Consider the following 25,503-nt stretch of genomic DNA (forward strand, 5'->3'; position numbering starts at 1 on the left):
TGCGTTCAGACAGAGTTTTGTGTACCTTTGAAAAGGACGCTGAACAGAGGCCAGATGGAGTCCAGAGTAACTCTGCTGAATGGATCACTCAGGTGTTTCATCTAAATCGCATAATTTGGAGATTTAGGTGGAAGCTATGATGAAATTGCTCAGCATAGAGAGCAGGATAAATGTGATCCATATGATAGTGTGATAAATGTTACGAAAAATGTTCGCAATAAACGCTTCATCTCGATCCACAAAGAAAGCCCCTATGTAGGTCTCTCGTCTGTCAATGGAAATATAAAGAGCTTCCACGTTACTGGTAGCACAAAGGCTCAGAGATGCACTATGACTCCTCCCCCCAAAAGAAATCCAGCAATTTCTGCACTCCCAAATTCAAATGCCCCTCTATTCTGAGCCCCAGTCTGCTTAAACTACATTTAGTGTTATAATAATAATAATAATTTTTATTTATATAGCGCCAACATATTCCGCAGCGCTTTACAAATTATAGAGGGGACTTGTACAGACAATAGACATTACAGCATAACAGAAATACAGTTCAAAACAGATACCAGGAGGAATGAGGGCCCTGCTCGCAAGCTTACAAACTATGAGGAAAAGGGGAGATACGAGAAGTGGATGGTAACAATTGCTTTAGTTATTCGGACCGGCCATAGTGTAAGGCTCGGGTGTTCATGTAAAGCTGCATGAACCAGTTAACTGCCTAAGTATGTAGCAGTACAGACACAGAGGGCTATTAACTGCATAAAGTGAATTAGAACATGATGCGAGGAACCTGTTTTTTTTTTTGTTTTTTTTTAATATATATATAAATAGGCCACACAGGGATCGTTAGGTTAATGCATTGAGGCGGTAGGCCAGTCTGAACAAGTGAGTTTTTAGGGTACGCTTAAAACTGTGGGGATTGGGGATTAATCGTATTAACCTAGGTAGTGCATTCCAAAGAATCGGCGCAGCACGTGTAAAGTCTTGGAGACGGGAGTGGGAGGTTCTGATTATTGAGGATGCTAACCTAACTAACTAAGGATGAAGTGTTCACATGTGTCGCATTTTTGTAGCGATGAGAGCCCTCTTAATTCACGTGTTGAGTGTCTCCAGAAGCATGAGGTGGGAACAAAATATGGGCAGTACAATGTATGGACACTACAATGTACTGAGCATTATGACATATTGGCACTGTAATGCACAGGAACTACAATGGCAGATATGCAATTTTCACTCAGCAACATCCACTGCTCATTCCCTTCCGAGCCCTGACGTGTTCTCAAACATTATATTTCCACCACATATGGGATATCGATGTACTCAGGAGAAATTGCACAACATATTGTATGGTACACTTTCTCCTGTCATCCTTATGGAAATGAAAAATTTGAAGCTGAAGCAACATGTTTTTTTTTCAGCTTAGCTCTAACAGCACTGAGTGGATTGGATAGTGTGAGAGTTTGTAGGGACTGGTAACATCTAGTTGTCAATTTCTTCAAAAATGTCTAGAAGGAATAACAGACGAATAGCACAACAGTGGTATAAGATGTTCTGAAACGGTATTTACTAAGTATTGACTAAGTAATACTTGATGAAAGTTAAATTTGAGAGTAACAGACACAACCACTTAGTGGCTGTCAGCATGTATATATTTACGAGATATTTACCTAATATGTTTGTGTGTTTTTTTTTTTATTTTATAATTAGGGGATACCAGGGATTCCTGGAAGTGATGGTGTTAGTGGTTTGAAGGTATGATATCAAATTGTTTTATGTAATGGGAAAGTTAAACTTTAAACTATTCATGTGAGCATTATACCACCAAAATATGAAAAAATACAATTGTATATAAAAATATTCAACTCCTCTTTGCCAATTAGGTTTATTAATACAATATATAAACTTTCTGCTAATTGTAATAAATCAATTAAGCAAGAACAATTTAAATACCGTAGCTTATCACAACTAATGTGAAGTGGATTTCCAAATTCAACACAAAATAATCACGTCTATTAATGACTTCTGCAATCTCAGAATTATTCACCCCCTTCATGACAAGTGTCTTTAATACTTAGTAGGGCATGTTTGGCTATTATGACGCTGCAGTGAATGTGATGCATTGTCTGAACCAGCTTCAGACAGCATTCCTGAGGAACTTTAGTCTATTCCTAATAGGCAACAGCCTTCAGTTCACTAATAATCATGGATTTGCATGCTGCACTTGCCTTCTTCACAGCCCAACTTGGCCACTCTAGAAACTTCCAGGACTTCTGCAACGCAGCCATTGTGGTCTTTGAGGTATTCTTCTGCTCATAGTTCTATTATAAGGTCCAATGGCTTCCCAGTTTCAGCTTCCTTACAGAAGGCAGGATGAAACTGCAATAGTCATTAAAAGTGACATTTCGTGTTGAATTTAGAAAAATCGCTTGTTATATTGCTTGTGTTCAACTGTTAAAATTGTTCTTGTTTGATTGTTTTAGTGCAAACTGAATGTTTATAAATTTTGCTAACAGACCTAATTTGCAGAGGGGGTTGATTGCAGCTAAATGTTGGTTTACAAAAACCTTAAATTTTATGTCACAATCTGATAATATATTTCTTTTGAATTACTCAGGGTGAAACAGGACATTCTGGGGAACCTGGTGTCAGAGGGCCTCCAGGAACTCCAGTATGTATATAAAATGTCACCACATATATGTTGCTTGTACTATTTTTCTACTTGCTGTGACGCCTTGTGTTATGCTTCACCAGTTGTAAATGCATTTACAACACATGCTTTTTTTGTTTTTTAAACTCCACATGATGACCCTCTAAATATTTGGAGTGAGGGCAGCATGATGACACTGGTGATATGGTGAAGGATGTATGTAGCCCTAAAAAACACTTTTGTTTTAATGGTGCACAGAAGTATGCAAGTACTGCAATAGCAATTAGGCACTGAATGTATGCCTGCTCTAATCCAAGCTTTTCCTCCTAGATCAGCTCTCTATAAACTACTTCGACAGGAAAGTGTGCCAAACATCGCATCACCAGGTCTTATAAGACCCAATGATGCAAGGCGTCCGACCAATCACAGTAATGCCAGTAACCAGCATGACAAAGGCATTACCTTTTATGGCAGTCTATCCCCGAATATTTATTGGTTGTCTAACAGCCACAAAAAACACGGGCCGGGACTCAAGCATGGTGCTCAAGCATCCGCGATACTCAATCGAGTAACGAGCACGTCCGAACATCCCAAAGCTCGATTGAGTATCGAGCATTGGCTAGAAAGCTCGCTTGTATATCACAAACGATCGGATGATCACAGCTTCAATCCCCTAAGTGGATTAACAAATACAGTAAAAAGTGAAAAGGTTTAAAAAAATATGAAAAAAAAAAACACAAAACTTCAAATCACTTTAGTTTTGCCAATTAACCCCTTTACCCCCAACGGTCGTTTGCACGTTAATGACCAGGCCAATTTTTGCAATTCTGACCACTGTCCCTTTATGAGGTTATAACTCTGGAATCCCGGTGATTCTGACATTGTTTTCTCATGACATATTGTACTTCATGATAGTGGTAAAATTTCTTTGATAGTACCTGCGTTTATTTGTGAAAAAAACTTTCCAACTTTCCAACTTTGAATTTTTATGCAATTAAATCACAGAGATATGTCACACAAAATGCTTAATAAGTAACATTTCCCACATGTCTACTTTACATCACCACAATTTTGGAACCCCAATTTTTTTTTTTGTTAGGGAGTTATAAGGGTTAAAAGTTGACCAGCAATTTCTCATTTTTACAACACCATTTATCTCATTTAAAGTCATTTTGAGGGGTCTATATGATAGAAAATAACCAAGTGTGACACCATTCTAAAAACTGCACCCCTCAAGGTGCTCAAAACCACATTCAAGAAGTTTATTAACCCTTCAGGTGTTTCACAGGAATTTTTGGAATGTTTAAATAAAAATGAACATTTAACTTTTTTTCACAAAAAATGTATTCAGCTCCAATTTGTTTTATTTTACAAAGGGTAACAGTAGGAAATGGACCCCAAAAGTTCTTGTACAATTTGTCTTGAGTACGCCGATACCCCATATGTGGGGATAAACCACTGTTTGGGTGCATGGCAGAGCTTGGAAGCGAAGGAGCGCCATTTGACTTTTCAATGCAAAATTGACTGGAATTGAGATGGGATGCCATGTTGCGTTTGGAGAGCCCCTGATGTGCCTAAACATTGAAAGTCCTACCAAGTGACACCATTTTGGAAACTAGACCCCCTAAGGAACTCATCTAGATGTGTTGTGAGAGCTTTTAACCCCCAAGTGTTTCACTACAGTTTATAACGCAGAGCCGTGAAAATAAAAAATCTTTTTTTATCTCAAAAGTTATTTTTTAGCCCCCAGTTTAGCATTTTCCCAAGGGTAACAGGATAAATTGGACACCAAAAGTTGTTGTCCAATGTGTCCTGAGTAGGCTGATAACCAATATGTTGGGGTAAACCCCTGTTTGGGCGCACAGGAGAGCTCGCTAGGGATGGAGCACTGTTTTACTTTTTCAACGCAGAATTGGCTGGAATTGAGATCGGACGCCATGTCGCATTTGGAGAGCCCCTGATGTGCCTAAACAGTGGAAACCCCCCAACTGAAACCCTAATCCAAACACACCCCTAACCCTAATCCCAACAGTAACCCTAACCACACTCCTAACCCTGACACACCCCTAAACCTAATCCCAACTCTATTTCCAACCGTAAATATAATCCAAACCCTAACCCTAACTTTAGCCCCAACCCTAACTTTAGCCCCAACCCTAACTGTAGCCTTAATCCTAGCCCCAACCCTAACCCTAGCCCTAGCCCTAACCCTAGCCCCAACCCTAACCCTAGCCCTAACCCTAACCCTAGTCCTAACCCTAACTTTAGCCCCAACCCCAACCCTAACTGTAGCCTTAACTCTAGCCCTAACCCTAACCCTAGCCACAACCCTAACCCTAGCCCTAGCCCTAACCCTAGCCTTAACCCGAGCCCTAACCCGAGCCCTAACCCTTACACTAACCCTAGCCCTAATGGGAAAATGGAAATAAATACATTTTTTAATTTTTATCTAACTAAGGGGGTGATGAATTGGGGTTTTATTTACTTTTATAGCGGGTTTTTTAGCGGATTTTTATGATTGGCAGCCGTCACACATTGAAAGGCGCTTTTTATTGCAAAAAATATTTTTGGCGTTACCACATTTTGAGAGCTAAAATTTTTCTATATTAGGGTTCAGAGTCATGTGAGGTTTTGTTTTTTGTGGGACAATTTGATGTTTTTATTGGTAACATTTTCGGGCACGTGACATTTTTTGATCGCTTTTTATTCCAATTCTTGTGAGGCAGCATGACCAAAAACCAGCTATTCATGAATTTCTTTTGGGGGAGGCGTTTATACCGTTCCACGTTTGGTAAAATGGATAAAGCAGTTTTATTCTTCGGGTCAGTACGATTACAGCGATACCTCATTTATATTTTTTTTATGTTTTGGCGCTTTTATACGATAAAAACTATTTTACAGAAAAAATAATTATTTTTACATTGCTTTATTCTGAGGTCTATAACTTTTTTATTTTTTCGCTGATGATGCTGTATGGCGGCTCGTTTTTTGTGGGACAAGATGACGCTTTCAGCGGTACCATCTTTATTTATATCCATCTTTTTGATCACGTTATTCCACTTTTTGTTTGGCGGTATGATAATAAAGCGTTGTTTTTTGCCCCCTTTTTTTTTTTACGATGTTCACTGAAGGGGTTAACGAGTGGGACAGTTTTATAGGTCGGGTTGTTACGGACACGGCGATACTAAATATGTGTACTTTTATTGTTTTTTTTATTTAGATAAAGAAATGTATTTATAGGAACAACATATTTTCTATTTTATTTTTTTTTTAGGAATTTTTTTTTTTTTTTTACACGTGAATATTTTTTTTCACACTATAACATTGCCCCAGGGGGGGATCATGTTATAGTGTAAGATCACTGATCTGACACTTTTCTGTGCACTGTCAGATCAGCGATCTGACGTGCACTCATGCAGGCTTACCAGCGCTTGCTCTGAGCAGGTGCTGGTAAGCCACCTCCCTGCAGGACCTGGATGCAACCCCGTGGCCATTTTGGATCCGGGCCTGCTGCAGGGAGGAGGAGGTAAGAGACCCTCGCCGCAACGCGATCACATCACGTTGCTCCGAGGGTCTCAGGGAAGCACGCAGGGAGCCCCCTCCCTGCGCGATGCTTCCCTATACTGCCGGAACACTGCGATCATGTTTGATCGCAGTGTGCCGGGGGTTAATGTGCCGGGGGCGGTCCGCGACCGCTCCTGGCACATAGTGCCGGATGTCAGCTGCGATAGTCAGCTGACACCCGGTCGCGATCAAAATATTACCAGTAAAAACATCAGCTCAGTGTGCAAAAAAAAAAGTCCTCAAACATCCCCATATCTTGAGAAATTAAAACATTACAGGTCTTGGAAAATGGTGACAAAAGCTCCATTTTTTTTCTTAATGAATTTCCGAGTTTTTATTCCCCACTTAAATAAATAGAAAACTATACATGTTTGGTATCTGCATACTCATACTGAAGTGGTCAATCATCTTTTTCCTATTTCTAGTACACCAAATGACAGAACAAATAATGTCATTCAAAAGTATAACTAGTCCTGAAACAAACAGCACTGATATGGCTATGGGGATGGAATTATAAAAAAAAGTTATGTCTCTTGGAAGAAGGGGAGTAAAACACAAAAATGAAAAAAAAATAAAATAAAATAAAGGAAATAGCCATATCATGAAGGATGTAATTAAATCAGATTGCCACTCACATCTGATTGTCATTTCATTGATTGAAATCACAATTTTACCTTCAATTTATCTGCTAATCCTGAACGTTTAATACCTAATACGTTTGCTACTCACAGACATTTTCCTTATTAAAAAATGACAAAGTCTAATTTCTTTGACTCATTTGTTTTATTAAGTTCTCTTTACTTTTAGGACTTGTATGAAAGTCTCATGTAGTTTAGGTCAAATTAATGCAGAAAAATTGAGCATTCTGAAGGGATCACAAACTTTCAAGCACTACTATACTCCCATCGCGTCCAGCAATATCTATATATATATAATTGTCTAAGGGTTTTTCCGTCTGTCTGTCTTTCTGTCTGTCTGTCTGTTTTTTTGTCCTGGAAATCCCGCGTCTCTGATTGGTCGAGGCCGCCAGGCCTCGACCAATCAGCAACGGGCACAGCGACGATGATGTCATAAAGGACGTAGACATCTCACGTTTCTGATTCAGCGACGGGCACAGTATCGACGTAGATGTCATAATGGTTGCCATGGCGACGATGATGTCATAAAGGTTGCCTCGACCAATCAGCGACGGGCACAGTCTGCCGCAAATTCTGGAATCATCATTGTCCATATACTACGGGGACATGCATATTCTAGAATACCCAATGCGTTAGAATCGGGCCACAATCTAGTATATATATATATCTATATACATAACTGCCTAAGGGTTTTTCAGTCTGTCTGTCCTGGAAATCCCGCGTCTCTGGCGGCCTCGACCAATCAGCGACCGGCATAGTATTGACGTAGAAATCCCGCGTCTCTGATTGGTCGTGGCCGACATGCCTCGACCAATCAGCGACGGGCACAGCGACGATGATGTCATACAGGACGTAGACATCACGCGTCTGATTGGTCGAGGCCGCCAGGCCTCGACCAATCAGCAACGGGCACAGCGACGATGATGTCATAATGGACGTAGAAATCCCACGTTTCTGATTCAGCGACGGGCACAGTATCGACGTAGATGTCATAATGGTTGCCATGGCGACGATGATGTCATAAAGGTTGCCTCGACCAATCAGCGACGGGCACAGTCTGCCGCGAATTCTGGAATCATCATTGTCCATATACTACGGGGACATGCATATTCTAGAATCAAAAAAAGAAAGAAATGTCCAGCTTCACCGAGTCCGTAAAAAAGCATTTTCTTTATTCACAAACTTTAAACATGGAGGATACAGACTTCAGCACAACCATATGGGTAAGAATCTCAACGTGTTTCTGGAGACTAGGCTCCCTTAATCATGATTAATAAAGAAAACGCTTTTTTACGGACTCGGTGAAGCTGGACATTTCTTTCTTTTTTTGGATCTTGCACGCCTGGACACAGCGGGTCCGTGCTCCCGAGGTTTGGTTGCTGAATCACGGGTGAGCTGGTTTATGTTCCTTCTTACTAATATTCTAGAATACCCGATGTGTTAGAATCGGGCCACAATCTAGTAGTATTATATAATGTCATAAACAGTTGACAAATAATCTTTGCATGCATACCTAAGGGAGACTAAAACATGAATTATCAGTTTTCTGTTCAATTTAATTTTGGGGTAGGGATCCCACAGATAAATCCAACCTCCGCTGTACTCTGTAAACAAACTACATGGAAGAATTAACAGTCTCTCGTTGAAGCACATTGGGTGAATCTTTAGCAGGATCGTTGAGGCAGGGATCTGTGGCAGGCATTCTTGGGTGTAGATACGTAAATTGCCCTACTTATAGTGTATCTAGTTTGGGTTAGATTCTCTCATGTATTCATTGTTTGGTAGCACACAATATACTTTCTTTCTGTTGCTCACATTACAATGCGTTAAATGAGATATCTTCTAGTTTGTCTAATAGTTTTAGATATTTTTGGATGGGAAAAAGTAGGTTGAAATAGAAATAGGAATAACTCCAGATGGAGAAAAACATCGGGAATTCCCTTTTGGAAAATTTGACTTTGGAAAAACTGATTTCTTTTCCAAATTGTTCTTGGAACTAAGTGTCTCTTCGGGGGAACAACCAAAGCTCTAATAGATATCTTAATAATAAAGCCCTGGAAAGTCAATTAGATACTATATATAGCATACGGTATATACAGTATATCTATTTACCTCTCTATATCTCTAAATACAGAGTCTGTCAAAAGTTTGGACACACCTTTTCATCCAATGATTTTCCTTGTTCTTATTGAATGTGAACATTGTGGACAGAAGGGAGCAAAACTGCGAAAGAAAACACATGGGAACAAGCTGTCAAAAACATGTGAAATAAACCAGAATATGTGTTAAACCTTAGAATTCCCATATTTACTCTTATTACAGCTTTAGCCACGCTTGGCATTCTGTCAAGCAGGTAGTCACTTGGAACGGCTTTCACTTATTAGTTTATCTTTGGAATAGCAAACCTGTAGATAGTGTTTTCAATCATCAGGTGTGTTTTTCAGAGGCAGGGTTGGTACATCATTTCAAACAGTACTCTATTCCCCAACTGTTCTAAACAGGGCCAGTTTTAAACAAAGTGGGGCACTTGGAAAAAGCTTAGAGTGTGGCCCTAAATGTTCACATATTGCACATCACACTCAAACATTTAGGTTGCATTTAGATGAGTTGAGTACAGGCTGTTAAATGAGCACAACAACAGTATTGAAGTAGTTTGTCCCTTGTTTCCCGACCTCTTTACACAGGTTGGCAAAGAATGATGGGTACAGAAGAATCACTAATACATCAATTTGTCACCATACATATCATGTTATCAGCAGCACATCTGCAGTTTTCTCTTGCTGAGGACAGTTATTTTTGTTCTGGCATAAACAATACCATCACCTGATGAATAAGCATAATTCATTAGGTGATTGCTGATATGTTTACACCTATGAGCTCTCGCCTGCACTGCCGGCATTAATAAATGGATGCTATGCACTGTATGTGACACACACACTTCATGTTACACATATACATCATTATCATACACCAAGCACACACACACACGATATACACAGAGCACATACATATACATGTATACAGAGCACATACATAATTGTCTACACACAGCACCTTCCTACAGACACATATATATCTACTAGATGGTGGCCCGATGCTAACGCATCGGGTATTCTAGAATATGCATTTCCATGTAGTATATTGCACAGCCCATGTAGTATATTGGCCAGCCACGTAGTATATTGCCCAACCACGTAGTATATGGCCAGCAACGTAGTATATTGCCCAACCACTTGGTATATTGCCCAGCTACGTAGTATATTGCCCAGTCACATAGTATTTTGCCCAGTCACGTAATATTTTGCCCAGTCACGTAGTATATTGCCCAGTCACGTACTATATTGCCCAGTCACATAGTATATTGCCGAGTCACATAGTATATTGCCCAGTCACGTAGTATATTGCCCAGTCACGTAGTATATTGCTCAGCGACATAGTATATTGCCCAGCAAATTAGTATTCATCACAGAGCCACGTAGTATATTGCCCAGTCACGAAGTATATTGCCCAGTCACGTAGTATATTGCCCAGTCACGTACTATATTGCCCAGTCACGAAGTATATTGCCCAGTCACGTAGTATATTGCCCAGTCATGTAGTATATTGCCCAATCACGTAGTATATTGCCCAGCGACATAGTATATTGCCCAGCCACGTAGTATATTTCCCAGTCACATAGTATATTGTCCAGTCACATAGTATATTACCTAGTCAAGTAGTATATTGGCCAGTCACGTAGGTATATAACACTGCCCATGCAGTATTTAGCAGTGTGTGCACCATATCCCTGTTAAAAAAATAATTAAAATAAAAAATAGTTATATACTCACCCCTGGGATCCAGCGAAGCTGTGTGATGCGGCCGCCATCTTCCATTCCCAAGATGCATTGCGAAATTACCCAGATGACTTTGCGGTCTCGCGAGACCGCTAAGTCTTCTGGGTACGTTCACAATGCATCTCTGGGAACGGAAGATGGCGGCCGGCCCGAGCGCATCGACCGACAATGGAAGGTGAGAATAGCAGGTTTTTTGGGTTTTTATTATTTTTAACATTACATCTTTTTACTATTGATGCTGCATAGGCAGCATCAATAGTAAAAACTTGGTCACACGGGGTTAATAGCAGCGGATACGGAGTGCGTTACCCACGGCATAACGCGGTCCGTTACCGCTGGCATTAACCCTGTGTGAGCGGTGACTGGAGGGGATTATGGAGCGGGCACTGACTGCGGGGAGTATGGAGTGGGCACCGGGGACACTTACTGCGGGGAGTATGGAGCGGAGCGCCGGGGACACTGACTGGGGAGTATGGAGCGGGCGCCGGGGACACTGACTATGGGGAGCATGGAGCGGGGAGTATGGATCGGAGCGCAGGGGACACTGACTGTGGGGAGCATGGAGTGGGGAGTATGGAGCGGAGCGCCGGGGACACTGACTGCAGGGAGTATGGAGCGAGCGCCGGGGACACTGACTGTGGGGAGTATGGAGCGGGCGGCGGGCACTGTGACTGTAGGGGAGGGACTAATCGGACTGTGCCCGTCTCTGATTGGTCGTGGCAGCCATGACAGGCAGCTGCCGAGACCAATCAGCGACGTGGGATTTCCATTAAGGAAGTCGAGGACAGAAAGGCGGAAGTACCCCTTAGACAATTATAAATATATACTTAGAGCCCATACATTCTGGATTCATTAATATAAACCACCAGAAGCTCATACATTCTAAAGTAAACCATACACACAGAGCAGGGGTGGGACAAGGTATTTTGGTGACCTAGGCAGATAAAGCCAATGCTCCCTCCATTCCTGATCCAAAGTAAAAACACACAAAAAAAAGTATAACAGGCAATCAAAACTTCATATCTACTCCAAAATGGTATCAATGAAAACACCAGCTCAGGATGCAAAAATAAGCCCTCACACAGCCGCATATCCTGAAAACTTAAAAAGTTACGGGTCTCAGAAAATGACGTCACAATCATTTTTTTCTTTATTATTATTATTCATTTATATAGCACCATTAATTCCTTGCGGACTTACATTCTAAGGGATAGTGGGGAAGAGGCAGAAGGTAGGGGGCGAGGCGGCGGCTCTGGCGATGGCGAGGCGGCGGCTCTGGTGATGGCGAGGTGGCGGCTCTGGCGATGGCGAGGCGACAGAATGGTTATTGCAGGCTGTAGGCTTTCTTGAAGAGATGGGTTTTCAGGTTCTGTCTGAAGGATCCGAGGGTGGTGGATAATCGGACGTGTTGAGGCATGGAATTCCAAAGGATGGGGGATATTCGGGAGAAATCATGGAGGCGGTTGTGTGGGGAACGAATAAGTGTGGAGGAGAGTAGGAGGTCTTGGGAGGATTTGAGATTACGTGAGGGCAGATATTGGGAGATTAATTCAGAGATATAGGGAGGGGACAGGTTGTGGACGGCTTTGTGGAATTGGGAGCCATTGTAGGGATTTGCAGGGGGGAGAAGCAGGGGAGTAGCGAGGAGAGTGGTGGATTAGCCGGGCAGCAGAGTTGAGGACAGACTGGAGTGGTGCAAGAGAATTAGTGGGGAGGCCACAGAGGAGGGTGTTGCATTAGTTGAAGCGGGAGATGATGAGGACATGCACAAGTGTTTTAGTAGATTGAGGGCTGAGGAAGGAACGGATTCTGGCAATATTTATAGACTTTATAGATTTATGATTTTTTTTCACCAGTTAAATAAAGCAAAAACTATACATGTTTGATATCTGCGTAATCATACTGACCTGGAGAACCATATTACCAGGTATTTTTTGCAGTAAAGTGAACACTGTAAACTCAAAAAGCAATTGCTGAATTGCGCTTTTTTTTTTGCTATTTCGCCTCACTTTTAATCTTTTTTCCCACTTTCCAGTACATCACATGGTAAGGCCGGCGTCACACTCAGCGTATAAAAATACGGTCCATAATTTACGGCCGTAATACGCAGAAAAGTCCCCAAAATAGTGGACCGTATCTCCTCCGTAGGCAGGGTGTCAGCATATTTTGCGCATTTCGTCCTCCATATGTAATCCGTATGGCATCCGTACTGCGAGATTTTCTCGCAGGCTTGCAAAACTGACATACGGACATACAATGGATTCATGTGCTCCCAAAACATAAAAACATATGTACTGTCTATATATATATATATATATATATATATATATATATACACATATATGTCAGTGAGACACACATATATATATATATATATATTAATATTTTATCCAGCGTGAGATAGCTTTAAAGCCGGTAATTCTATTGCCGGCTTTTGCTTTCTCCTTCCCAAACCCAACATGATATGAGACATTGTTTACATACAGTAAACCATCTCATATCCCCATTTTCTTTGCATATTCCACACTACTAATGTTAGTAGTGTGTATGTGCAAAATTTGGGCGCTCTAGCTATTAAATTAAAGGGTTAAATGGCGGAAAAAATTGGCGTGGGCTCCCGCGCAATTTTCTCCGCCAGAGTAGTAAAGCCAGTGACTGAGGGCAGATATTAATAGCCTGGAGAGGGTCCATGGTTATTGCCCCCCTTGGCTAAAAACATCTGCCCCCAGCCACCCCAGAAAAGGCACATCTGGAAGATGCGCCTATTCTGGCACTTGGCCACTGTCTTCCCATTCCCGTGTAGTGGGGTAATGAAGGGTTAATGTCACCTTGCTGTTGTAAGGTGACATTAAGCCAGATTAATAATGGAGAGGCGTCAATTCTGACACCTATCCATTATTAATCCAATTGTATGAAAGGGTTAAAAAAACACACACACATTATTAAAAAGTATTTTAATGAAATAAACACACAGGTTGTTTTAATATTTTATTTCCCTCTCAATCCACCTGAAGACCCTCGCTCTGTAACAAAGGAAAAATAATAAACCAACAATATACATACCTTCCGTTGATCTGTAACGTCCCACAATGTAAATCCATCTGAAGGGGTTAAAATATTTTACGGCAGGAGCTCTGTTATAATGCAGCTGTGCTCGTGGCTGTAAAACCCCGGGGAATGAAGGTAATGTAGGTCAATGACCTATAGTTACCTTCAGTCCCGGTGATGCGCCCTCTGCTGGATGTCCTCATATGAACTCGAGCCTGGGAACTTTCCTGGCTCTTTTTTGGCCTTTTTTTCAGAGAATATGAATGATAACACCATTTGTGGTTTCTCTTTCTAAATCATAATGACAACCAAAAACATCCAAAGACTCTGATCAAAAGTTCACACCCAATTTCTTAATACCGTGTATTGCCCCCTCTAACTTCAATGATAGCTTGAATTTTTTTGTGGTAGTTGTTGATGAAGGTCTTCATTTTCTGAGATGGTAAAGCTGCCCACTCTTGTTGACAAAAAGCCTCCATTTCCTTTAATTACAGCAGGTCCCTACTTACCCATAAATACAGGCATTACTGGCAGAGGTGTCCACATTCACCCAGGAATTCAGTCATCAGCTTTAAAGAGGTATTCTCACAGGTCAGGGACCCATCAGGCTGAGACCACCTTGATGATGGTTGATGGGCACATAATATTTGGCCAAATTTTATGCTAAGCGTGTCATATTTTTTCCTAATCCTCCAAAGCCATATTGCTATTCAAATTTCACATATTCTAAATTGACATGCTTTAGCATGATAGAGTGCAACCTTTTTTGTATAAATCAATAATATTGAGGTCAGGAGACTGAAATGGCCACTCCAGAACCTTCACTTTCTTCTGCTGTATCCAATGACAGGTCGACTTGGCCTTGTGTTTTGAATTGCTGTCATGTTGGAACATCCAAGTATGTCCCACGCGCAGCTTTCGGGCTGATGAGTGCGAATTTACCTTCAGTATTTGCTGATAACATGCTGCGTTCATCTTTCCTTCAACTTTGACCAAGTTTCCTGTGCCTTTGTAGCTCACACGTTCCCAAAACATCAGCGATCCACCTCTGAACTTTACAGTAGGAATGATGATCCTTTCCTCATAGGTCTTGTTGACCTCTCTCCAAATATAACGTTAATCGTTGTGGCCAAAAAGTTTAATTTTGGTCTCATCACTCCAAATCACCTTGTTCCAGAAGTTTTGAGGCTTGTCTCTGTGCTGTTTTGCGCATTATAGGTGAGATTCTTTGTGGCATTTGCTCACTAATAGCTTATTTCTGGCAGCGCAGTTTTCTTCAAGTGCCTCCTTATTGTGCATCAGCAACACCGCTAGTTTTCAGAGAGTCCAGCATTTGAACTGATGTTATTTGTGGGTTTTTCTTTGCATCCTGGCAGTTGTGGACAACATTTTTTTGGTCTACCTGACCGTGGTTTTGCTTTTATAGACCCCCTGATTTTGTTAATCACAGTTTGAACGCTGCTGACTGGCATTATCGATTCCTTGGAAATCTTTTTGTATCCCTTTCCTGTTTTATACAGTTCAACTACATTTTCCCATAGATCCATTGACAATTCTATTGCTTTCCCCATGACTCACAATCCAGAAAAGTCAGTGGATGGATGAAAGATGCAAGAGTTTGTCTGGATCCCAGAAACTCATTCAGCTTTTATGCACACACACTGATTACAAGCAAACAGGTCACAGGTGAGGATGTTACTTTTAGTAGCCATTCAATCCCATTTGTGTCAACTTCTGTCCATGTTATCAGGCCAAAATCACCAGGGTATGTAAACTTTTGATCAGGGTCATTTTGTTGCTTTGGGCTGTCATTATGATTTGAAAAGAGAAAACACAGTTGTTTGACAACAAATAGCTTCACCCAACCACTAACCATGAGTGGAGAAAAAATTTTGGTGTTATCATTCATATTCTCTGAAAAAAGGCCAAGAAAGCAAAAATTCTGCCAGGGTATGTAAACTCTTGAGCACAACTGTACATGTGAGTCGCCCTGCCTGAGCCGTGGGGTACTCGGTACTGGGTCCGGTGTTTCACAGGGGGATGCCACGAGGGTGACCCGGTCCGTGGCCCTGGGCGCCCATGTAAAAGGGAAAGGTCTTTAAAGGGAATAAAGTTTATGTTTGTGACGCCACCTGTGGTATTCGGTCAGTGGGGACCGACGCTGCTTTCAGGGTTCCTCTGGGGTGGTGTTATGGCAGCTAGATGGTATAACTTCCCACAGGTGAAGTATATCCCCAGGGCTACCGATGTGTAGATGGAAGATAGCAAATGGCGCAGTAAGGAACGAGGACACAGTTTTGCAGTCTCTTTACCTTGTTTACTAAAGATTTCAGGCAGCCACAGTCCAGGGTACCAGATCACAGGGCAGGCAGGGTCCGGCCGGCTTGGAGGCAAGTTAGGAGTCCCCTTATCCAGGTGGAAATCAAAGACTTCCTCTAGCGTGGTGGTGTTGTAGTCCCTTACTGCCTATGGCCTCTGATAAGGTCCTCACAGATGTTCTCTCTCTGTCCTCGTATAGGATAGGACATAACCCATATGACGGTTGACTTCAGCCTGGTTATAGGGACTCTAGCACGCTCCAGGCTCTAAGGGTGTCACCGTGCCTCCTGGGTATTAAGGCGGACAGGAAACTTGGAGTTCAGCTGTCCTGCCGGTCTTTGATGTAAGTCGTAGAGGCCCTTACAACCTCAGCGTTCCAGCTACCAGTCTCTGCGCCTCAGAAGGAGGCCGCCTGCTCGTGGCTGGTCTCCCGCTGGTATATCCTCTCCTGTGCTTTTCTCTCCTACATGCTCACTGCAATATATTTGACTTTCTGTATGTCTCTTTCCAGGAGCTGCAGCACTGTGGCTACACAGCTCCGTACACCCTCTTCTGCCTCAGACTGATCCAGTCTGCTTACTGGCAAGAACTAACTAATTTTCGCTACAGACTACCATATATATATGGGGCATCACCTAGTAAATAGGATCAAAAGCTCCCCTTGGTGGCCTGGAGTGTGAATGCGTTGCATGCTTGTGTTTACCTGATGACAGTTATCCCTTCTTGCCTCCAAATGTAGCAACACTCTCCCTGTGAGGAAAGCAAAGCTACTGTGATGACCAGGACCCTGGGGTGCCACACATGGCACAGTCTTATACATAGAGATGAGTGAACTTATTCAGGATTCCCGAGCCTTTTTACATAAGAATCAGCAAAATTCTGCTACAGCTTGGTACACGATCGAGTTTCCATTAATGCTTTTGTTAAGACTTTGGCTAGGATAATGATGCTGTTTGATGAGTAGGGGAACGTGTTTGATGAGGGGAGGGGGTGGGGAGAGGTCAGAATAGTGATGGGGATGAGGGGACAATGCATACCAGGCTTATACTCGAGTCAATGTAAGAACTAACAAAGTCCTCCAGCACCAATACACTCAATATATAATAATTTTATTAATATACATGATTTTAAGAACTACAGAATATAACACATCCTAAGGTGGTCATACAACCAGTCTGAACAAAGATGTAAACAAGATCAATGCAGAGATAAAGTCCATAGTGCAAAAAAGTTTAATGAAGAGGTATGTTAGACGTGACTACATACAGGGTGTTTATATTGACTCTGGGTATTTACACTGTTTATTGCCATCTTTGTACCTAGCTACCTCGAGTTATAGTGTGCACATTATTATTGTTTCTGTTTCCCTTTGAAGGCTATATATCATAATGATTTTATTGTGTTATGTTTTTTGATATTTCCTGCTTTCAGATGAAAACCGATATAATCAGTATAGCACTATACTAAGATCTTGATCTATCCTTTATTGTGCATGATCATTTGTTTTCATATAACCTACATCCTTTTATTTAATTCAACTTTTTTTCACTATGCCCTTTATCTCTGCATTGATCTTGTTTACATCTTTGTTCAGACTGGTTTAGCCCTATTTAGGGCTTAAATTTATAAACTATTTCTCATATCCAGTGTTTGCGTTTTGCCATCATCTGTATGGTTTGCCTGCATCTCCAATTTTTAATTGTTCTTAAAGTATATTAATAAAATTATTATATATTGAGTGTATTAGTGTTGGAGGACTTTGTTAGTTCTTACATTTTTTCGATTTACATGCGGTCCTCCGTTTATACTTTTGGGCTATTCATTCTTGTTTATACTCGAGTTTTCCCAGTTTTTGGGGGTAAAATTAGGTGCCTCGGCTTATACTCAGGTCAGCTTATACTCGAGTATATACGGTACATACCCACGCATTTCAGATGTTAGGTTATTCCACTTAATCTATAAATACCTGATGAGCTAGAGCCAGTACAGTAGTGGTTGTCAGCATTAAGAATTCTGTGCATTTTTTAATCTTCAAATAATATTTGGAAATACTTTAGAGCTATATTTTTATTCTGATTACTATACTCCAAAGGTAGGTTTCATTTTACGTTGTAATTTATATGAATATTTTACAAAAGATTAAATCATTTTTTTGATTACTATCTACCCTGCGTTTTGCTCGCTGAGGCATCCACTTTGGAAAGCCTTGTTTAATCAACCCATTGAGCAATTTTTTAGGTTCCACTTCATAGTCCACGGCCCCAGTTCATCAAAGCAATGTCATCACTATTCTGGCATAAATTGCTGTGAAAGTCACACAATTTTTGCATAAAAATTGGAGTTGTGCAAAAATGTGACTTTTAGCTTTTTGCGCCGAGCTCTACCAAAATGGGCAAAGGTGAGGCACAACAGGTGTGGGGCGGGTGATGTGACACCACAGCTCATTTAACCCCTTAGCGACCGCCGATACGCCTTTTAACGGCGGCCGCTAAGGGTACTTAAACCACAGCGCCGTTATTTAACGGCGCTGTGGAAAAAGTCCATAGCGCCCCCCAGAGGCCGATTTTCTCCGGGGTCTCAACTGCCGAGGGTAGCCGAGACCCCAGAGAACATGATTCGGGGGGTTTTTAACCCACCCCGCATTTGCGATCGCCGGTAATTAACCGTTTACCGGCGATCGCAAAAAAAAAAAAAAAAAAAGCGATCTCTTTTTAATTTCTCTGTCCTCCGATGTGATCGCACATTGGAGGACAGAGAAAAGGGGTCCCAGGTGGCCCCCCAATACTCACCTAGCTCCCCCGATGCTCCTCGTGTCTCCCGGTGGGCGCCGCCATCTTCAAAATGGCGGGCGCATGCGCAGTGCGCCCGCCGGCCGGCACCGGGAGAATCTTTGGGGTCTCGGCTGCCGGGGGTAGCCGAGACCCCAAAGAGCACGATCGGGGTCGGTATTACCGACCCCTGTTTTGCGATCGCCGGTAATTAACTGTTTACCGGCGATCGCAAAAAAAAAAAAAAAAAAAAGTAAAGTGTAATTCTCTGTCCTCTGATGTGATCGCACATCAGAGGACAGAGAAATAGGGGGATTCGGGGACCCTAGCATACTCACCTAGGTCCCTGGATCCTCTTGCTGCTCCTCCTGGCCGCCGGCAGCAGAACATGGCGGACGCATGCCCAGTGCGCCCGCCATCTGTCTCCATCTGCCGGCCGGCAGGAGAACAGCAATTGGGGCTAAAATTAGGGTTAGGGGTAGGGTTAGGGTTAGGGGTAGGGTTAGGGTTAGGGGTAGGGTTAGGGGTAGGGTTAGGGGTAGGGTTAGGGTTAGGGTTAGGGGTAGGGGTAGGGTTAGGGTTAGGGGTAGGGGTAGGGTTAGGGGTAGGGGTAGGGTTAGGGGTAGGGTTAGGGGTAGGGGTAGGGGTAGGGTTAGGGGTAGGGTTAGGGGAAGGGTTAGGGTTAGGGGTAGGGGTAGGGGTAGGGTTAGGGGTAGGGTTAGGGGTAGGGTTAGGGGTAGGGCTAGGGTTAGGGCTAGGGTTGGGGCTAAATTTAGGGTTAGGGTTGGGGCTAAATTTAGGGTTAGGGTTGGGGCTAAACTTAGGGTTAGGCTTCTTTCACACTTACGTCGGTACGGGGCCGTCGCAATGCGTCGGCCCGACATACCGACGCACGTTGTGAAAATTGTGCACAACGTGGGCAGCAGCTGTAGTTTTTCAACACATCCGCTGCCCAATCTATGTCCTGGGGAGGAGGGGGCGGAGTTACGGCCACGCATGAGCGGTCAAAAATGGCAGATGCGACGTACAAAAAAACGTTTCATTGAACGTTTTTTTGTGCCGACGCTCCGCCAAAACACAACTGATCCAGTGCACGACGGACGCGACGTGTGGCCATCCGTCACGATCCGTCGGCAATACAAGTCTATGGGCAAAAAACGCATCCTGCGGGCACATTTGCAGGATCCGTTTCTTGTCCAAAACGACGGATTGCGACGGAATGCCAAACGACGCAAGTGTGAAAGTAGCCTTAGGGTTAGGGTTGGGGCTAAAGTTAGGGCTAGGGTTGGGGCTAAAGTTAGGGTTAGAGCTGGGATTAGGGTTAGGGTTTGGATTAGGGTTGGTATTAGGGTTAGGGTTGGCATTAGGGTTACGCTTGGGATTAGGGTTAGGTTTGGGATTAGGGTTAAGGTTAGGGTTGTGATTAGGGGTGTATTGGGATTAGGGTTAGGTTTGAGGTTAGGGTTGAGATTAGGATTAGGGGTGTGTTGGATTTAGGGTTTTGATTAGGGTTATGGTTAGGGTTGACATTAGGGTTGTTTTGGGGTAAGGGTTGTGATTATGGTTAGGGTTAGTGATTAGGATTATGGATGAGGTTGGGATTAGGGTTAGGGGTGTGTTGGGGTTAGGGTTGGAGCTAGAATTGGGGGGTTTCCACTGTTTAGGTACATCAGGGGGTCTCCAAACACGACAGCCAATTTTGCGCTCAAAAAGTCAAATGGTGCTCCCTCCCTTCTGAGCTCTGCCGTGCGCCCAAACAGTGGGTTACCCCCACATATGGGGCATCAGCGTACTCGGGATAAATTGGACAACAACTTCTGGGGTCCAATTTCTCTTGTTACCCTTGTGAAAATAAAAACTTGGGGGCTACAAAATCTTTTTTGTGAAAAAAAAAATATTTTTTATTTTCACGACTCTGCATTCTAAACTTCTGTGAAGCACTTGGGCATTCAAAGTTCTCACCACACATCTAGATAAGTTCCTTGGGGGGTCTAGTTTCCAAAATGGGGTCACTTGTGGGGGTTACTACAGTTTAGGTACATCAGGGGCTCTGCAATCGCAACATAATGCCCACAGACCATTCTATCAAAGTCTGCATTCCAAAAAGGCGCTCCTTCCCTTCCGAGCTCTGCCGTGCGCCCAAACAGTGGTTTACCCCCACATATGGCGCATCAGCGTACTCGGGATAAATTGGACAACAACTATTGCAGTCTAATTTCTCCTGTTACCCTTGTGAAAATAAAAACTTGGGGGCTACAATATCTTTTTTGTGGAAAAAAAATATTTTTTATTTTCACGACTCTGCATTCTAAACTTCTGTGAAGCACTTGGGCATTCAAAGTTCTCACCACACATCTAGATAAGTTCCTTGGGGGGTCTAGTTTCCAAAATGGGGTCACTTGTGGAGGGTTTCTACTGGTTAGGTACATGAGGGGCTCTGCAAACGCAACATAATACCCGCAGACCATTCTATCAAAGTCTGCATTCCAAAACGGCGCTCCTTCCTTCCGAGCTCTGCCGTGCGCCCAAACAGTGGTTTACCCCCACATATGGGATACCAGCATACTCAGGACAAATTGGACAACAACTTTTGGGGTCCAATTTCTCTTGTTACCCTTGTGAAAATAAAAATTTGGTGGCTAAAAAATCTTTTTTGTGGAAAAAAAAAATATTTTTTATTTTCACGGCTCTGCATTATAAACTTCTGTGAAGCACTTGGGCATTCAAGGTTCTCACCACACATCTAGATAAGTTCCATGGGGGGTCTAGTTTCCAAAATGGGGTCACTTGTGGGGGATTTCTACTGTTTAGGCACATCAGGGGCTCTCCAAACGCGACATGACGTCCGATCTCAATTCCAGCCAATTCTACATTGAAAAAGTAAAACGGCACTCTTTCTCTTCCAAGCTCTGCGGTGCGCCCAAACAGTGGTTTACCCCCACATATTGGGTATCGACGTACTCAGGAGAAATTGCACAACAACTTTAGTGGTCTAATTTCTCCTGTTACCCTTGTGAAAATAAAAATTTGTGGGCAAAAAGATCATTTTTGTAGAAAAAATGCAATTTTTTTTTTCACGGCTCTACGTTATAAACTTCTGTGAAGCACATGGGGGTTCAAAGTGCTCGCCACACATCTAGATAAGTTCCTTAAGGGGTCTAGTTTCCAAAATGGTGTCACTTGTGGGGAGTTTCCACTGTTTAGGTACATCAGGGGCTCTCCAAACGCGACATGGTGTCCGATCTCAATTCCAGCCAATTCTGCATTGAAAAAGTCAAACGGCGCTCCTTCACTTCTAAGTTCTGCGGTGCGCCCTAACAGTGGTTTACCCCCACATATGGGGTATTGGCGTATTCAGGAGAAATTGCATAACAAAATTTATGGTTACTTTTCTGTTTTTACACTTGTGAAAATAAAAAAAATGGTTCTGAATTAAGATGTTTGCAAAAAAAAGTTAAATGTTCATTTTTTCCTTCCACATTGTTTCAGTTCCTGTGAAGCACGTAAAGGGTTAATAAACTTCTTGAATGTGGTTTTGAGAACCTTGAGGGGTGTAGTTTTTAGAATGGTGTCACACTTCATTATTTTCTATCATATAGACCCCTCAAAATGACTTCAAATGTGATGTGGTCCCTAAAAAAAAATGGTGTTGTAAAAAAAGAGAAATTGCTGGTCAACTTTTAACCCTTATAACTCCCTAACAAAAAAAAATTTTGTTTCCAAAATTGTGCTGATGTAAAGTAGACATGTGGGAAATGTTATTTATTAACTATTTTTCATGACATATCTCTCTGATTTAAGGGCATAAAAATACAAAGTTTGAAAATCTCAGAATCAGCGGGATCCGTTGAAGCGTTCCAGAGTTATAACCTCATAAAGTGACAGTGGTCAGAATTGCAAAAATTGGCCTGGTCATTAAGTACCAAATTGGCTCTGTCACTAAGGGGTTAATTAAATAATGACTCTATTGAAGCAAGATTTATGGTAGGGTGCACAAAGGCATACTCCTCTTGTCAGATGTTCCTGATTCATTAAGAGGCATGTGCCACTTAATAAATCAGTAGCATGTGACTCCACTATTCCCCCTCATAAAGACTGTTCTTAAAATTGACAGTCTTGATGAATCCGGACCCTTATCGACTACACCTAAATTTAATAGGAGTTAATTATCCTACTGTTATTCCCCTAATGACATGGGGAAGATAAGCACTATTGACTCTCAATATTGTTTTACTTGTTATCTCTTTACAATGTGATTAAAAAGGGGGCTCACATGCAATGCTTATAATAGATGAATCTATTAAAGTGATTTTTGTGGAAAAAATATTGAGATTTAAATTCTCTGTAATGCTTATTGGTGATATAGTCAATAATTACAGGCACAGAAGAAATATCTCTAATCGGTAAGAGTAACATTTATGTATCTCATGTACCATCAATATACCTAATTTGAATGTGTCCGTGTGTCTGTGCACAATGAGTCATCCACAGCTGAACAGTAACTTAGGTATCCAAAATTACTACCACTAGCAGCTAACTGCCTGGGGTAACCATGGATACTTAAGAAGAGGAGCTCTTGCTGGTGGCGAGTTAAGGCATAAGTCTTTTTTGCAACACTCGGGCAACATTGAGGCAACAGTGTGAAGCAACATTACAAAAATGGATCAAATTGAGCACGCTGCTGCACGTAGAGAAGCGAATCGCATACGGATGCGTAACCTGCATCTTAATTAAACAGAGGACGAACGAAATTGTTGAAGAAATGCTGATGCAGCCTGACAGAGGGCGGCCAGAGCAAGAGAAACAAATGAAGTAACTGAATCACGTAGAGCATCTAATGCTGCACGACAACGAGCAACACGCAATGCACAAAGTGATACACATATTTCACACAAAAGAGAACAAGATAGAATTCGTGTCCAAAATGCAAGAGCCACTCGATGGCGGCAAGTTACATTTGCCGCTAGAGGACTTCTCAATCACATTGATGAGACACGTATTGAAGAGCAATATGCTGGCGAACGGACATTTTGATGTAAGTTCTGCCAATCTAAAAATTTCAAAAACAAAATGGGGCAGGACAAAACATTCCCTTCCTGCTGCAAGAGAGGGCGCATCCAATTACGTCCCATTCGTATGGATGATCAATTAGTCAAGTTGATGAAAGAAGAGCATCAGCACTTCAATAACTTTATGGCTAATATAAGGCAATACAATAGCTAGCTTGCTTTGGCATCAATGGGAGCACAAGTAGCGCCACCTCCTGGGCATGGTCCATAATATTTTTGAATTCATGGACAAATTTACCACAGAACTTCCCCATTGCATCCCGCTGTGGGTAGTACTCCCAAGTTTGCCCAGATTTATATCTTGGACAGTGAAGAAGCATTAAGTACAAGAAGTCAAGCAAATAAAAAGTGCCTCCCAGCACTGCTATCATCTCTTGGAGAGAAAATGAAAGCAATTAACCCACTCACAAGAGCCTTCACAATGATGAGGGAATTTAAAATAGAGGAAGAGAGGATTGCTGAATTAGAAAATCGCGATCCACTCAAAATAACAATGTCAATTATAAATTACTACAATGATGACCAGAGGCGCTACAATGCACCAAGGTACAATGAAGTAGCTATAATTTATCAAAATGCAATGGGTGAACCCCCATTTAATAGGGACATCAGAGTTCACCTCAAAAGTGAAAACCAAAATGTTCAAATCTGTTTTCTTCACAGAAAGTGTGATGGAATGACATATTCCCTTCTATTCCCATATGGGGACAGTGGATGGACAATAAATTTGACAACTCCAATTGCCCCAAGTGTGCAACATCAAGGAATTGGTGACATTCATCTACCATCCATACCAGTGGATCAAGATCGACAAGAAAAAATCACCCTGTTGCAGTACTATGCATACATGTTATGACCTGGTGGTTAAGAGGCCACACTGAAATGACCTGGTGGCTAAAACGCAACATGGAATGAGCTCTGAGAAGGTGGTATCTCTACTGACCGCAGTCCCTAATCCTAACAACACAACTAGAAATAGCCGTGGGATGTTCCTGACACTCCCTAGACACCTCGTCACAGCCTAAGATATAACTACCCCTAAAGAAGGAAATAGAAAGCTATCTTGCCTCAGAGAAACCCCCAAAAGGAAAGATAGCCCCCCACAAATATTGACTGTGAAAGGAGAGGGAAATGACGAACACAGAAATGAAATTAGAATTCAGCAAAGGGGAGGCCAATACTAAACTAGATAGACAGAGAGCAAAGGATACTGTGCGGTCAGTATTAAAAACTACAAAATCCACGCAGTTTACAAAAATGAACTCCACACTGATTCACGGTGTGGAGGGGCAAATCTGCTTTCCCAGAGCTTCCAGCTAGCCTAAATAAGACATAGTGACAAGCTGGACAAAAGAGACAAAATGCAAAACAATAGAGTCCAAACAAATGGACAAACAAACTAGCAAAACTTATCTTTTGCAGACAAGGACTGGCCATATGAGAAATCCAAGGGAAGAATCAAATCCAACCAAGAACATTGACAGCAGGCATGGACTAAAGCCCAGAGCAGGTTTAAATAACAAACCCAGGCAAGGCGATTATTGAAGGCAGCTGCTACAGCTACCTAACGGAGCAGCAGTTCCACTTGAAACCACCAGAGGGAGCCCAAGGGCAGAACTCGCA

The 25,503-nt window shown here is 42.2% G+C and overlaps 1 protein-coding gene across 1 annotated transcript in view; it reads left to right on the top strand.

Annotated features, from left to right (window-relative positions):
* Window positions 1-25,503, top strand: part of COL21A1 (collagen type XXI alpha 1 chain) — a 536,987-nt gene that overhangs the window by 391,960 nt on the left and 119,524 nt on the right. Inside the window, exons 18-19 of the mRNA XM_069726746.1 lie at window positions 1,699-1,743; window positions 2,606-2,659. Of these exons, the coding sequence (XP_069582847.1) occupies window positions 1,699-1,743; window positions 2,606-2,659 (99 nt within the window). The remainder of the gene's footprint in view (window positions 1-1,698; window positions 1,744-2,605; window positions 2,660-25,503) is intronic.

Source organism: Ranitomeya imitator, chromosome 5 (genome assembly GCF_032444005.1).
Source record: "Ranitomeya imitator isolate aRanImi1 chromosome 5, aRanImi1.pri, whole genome shotgun sequence".
In the NCBI taxonomy this organism is placed as follows: Eukaryota; Metazoa; Chordata; class Amphibia; order Anura; family Dendrobatidae; genus Ranitomeya; species Ranitomeya imitator.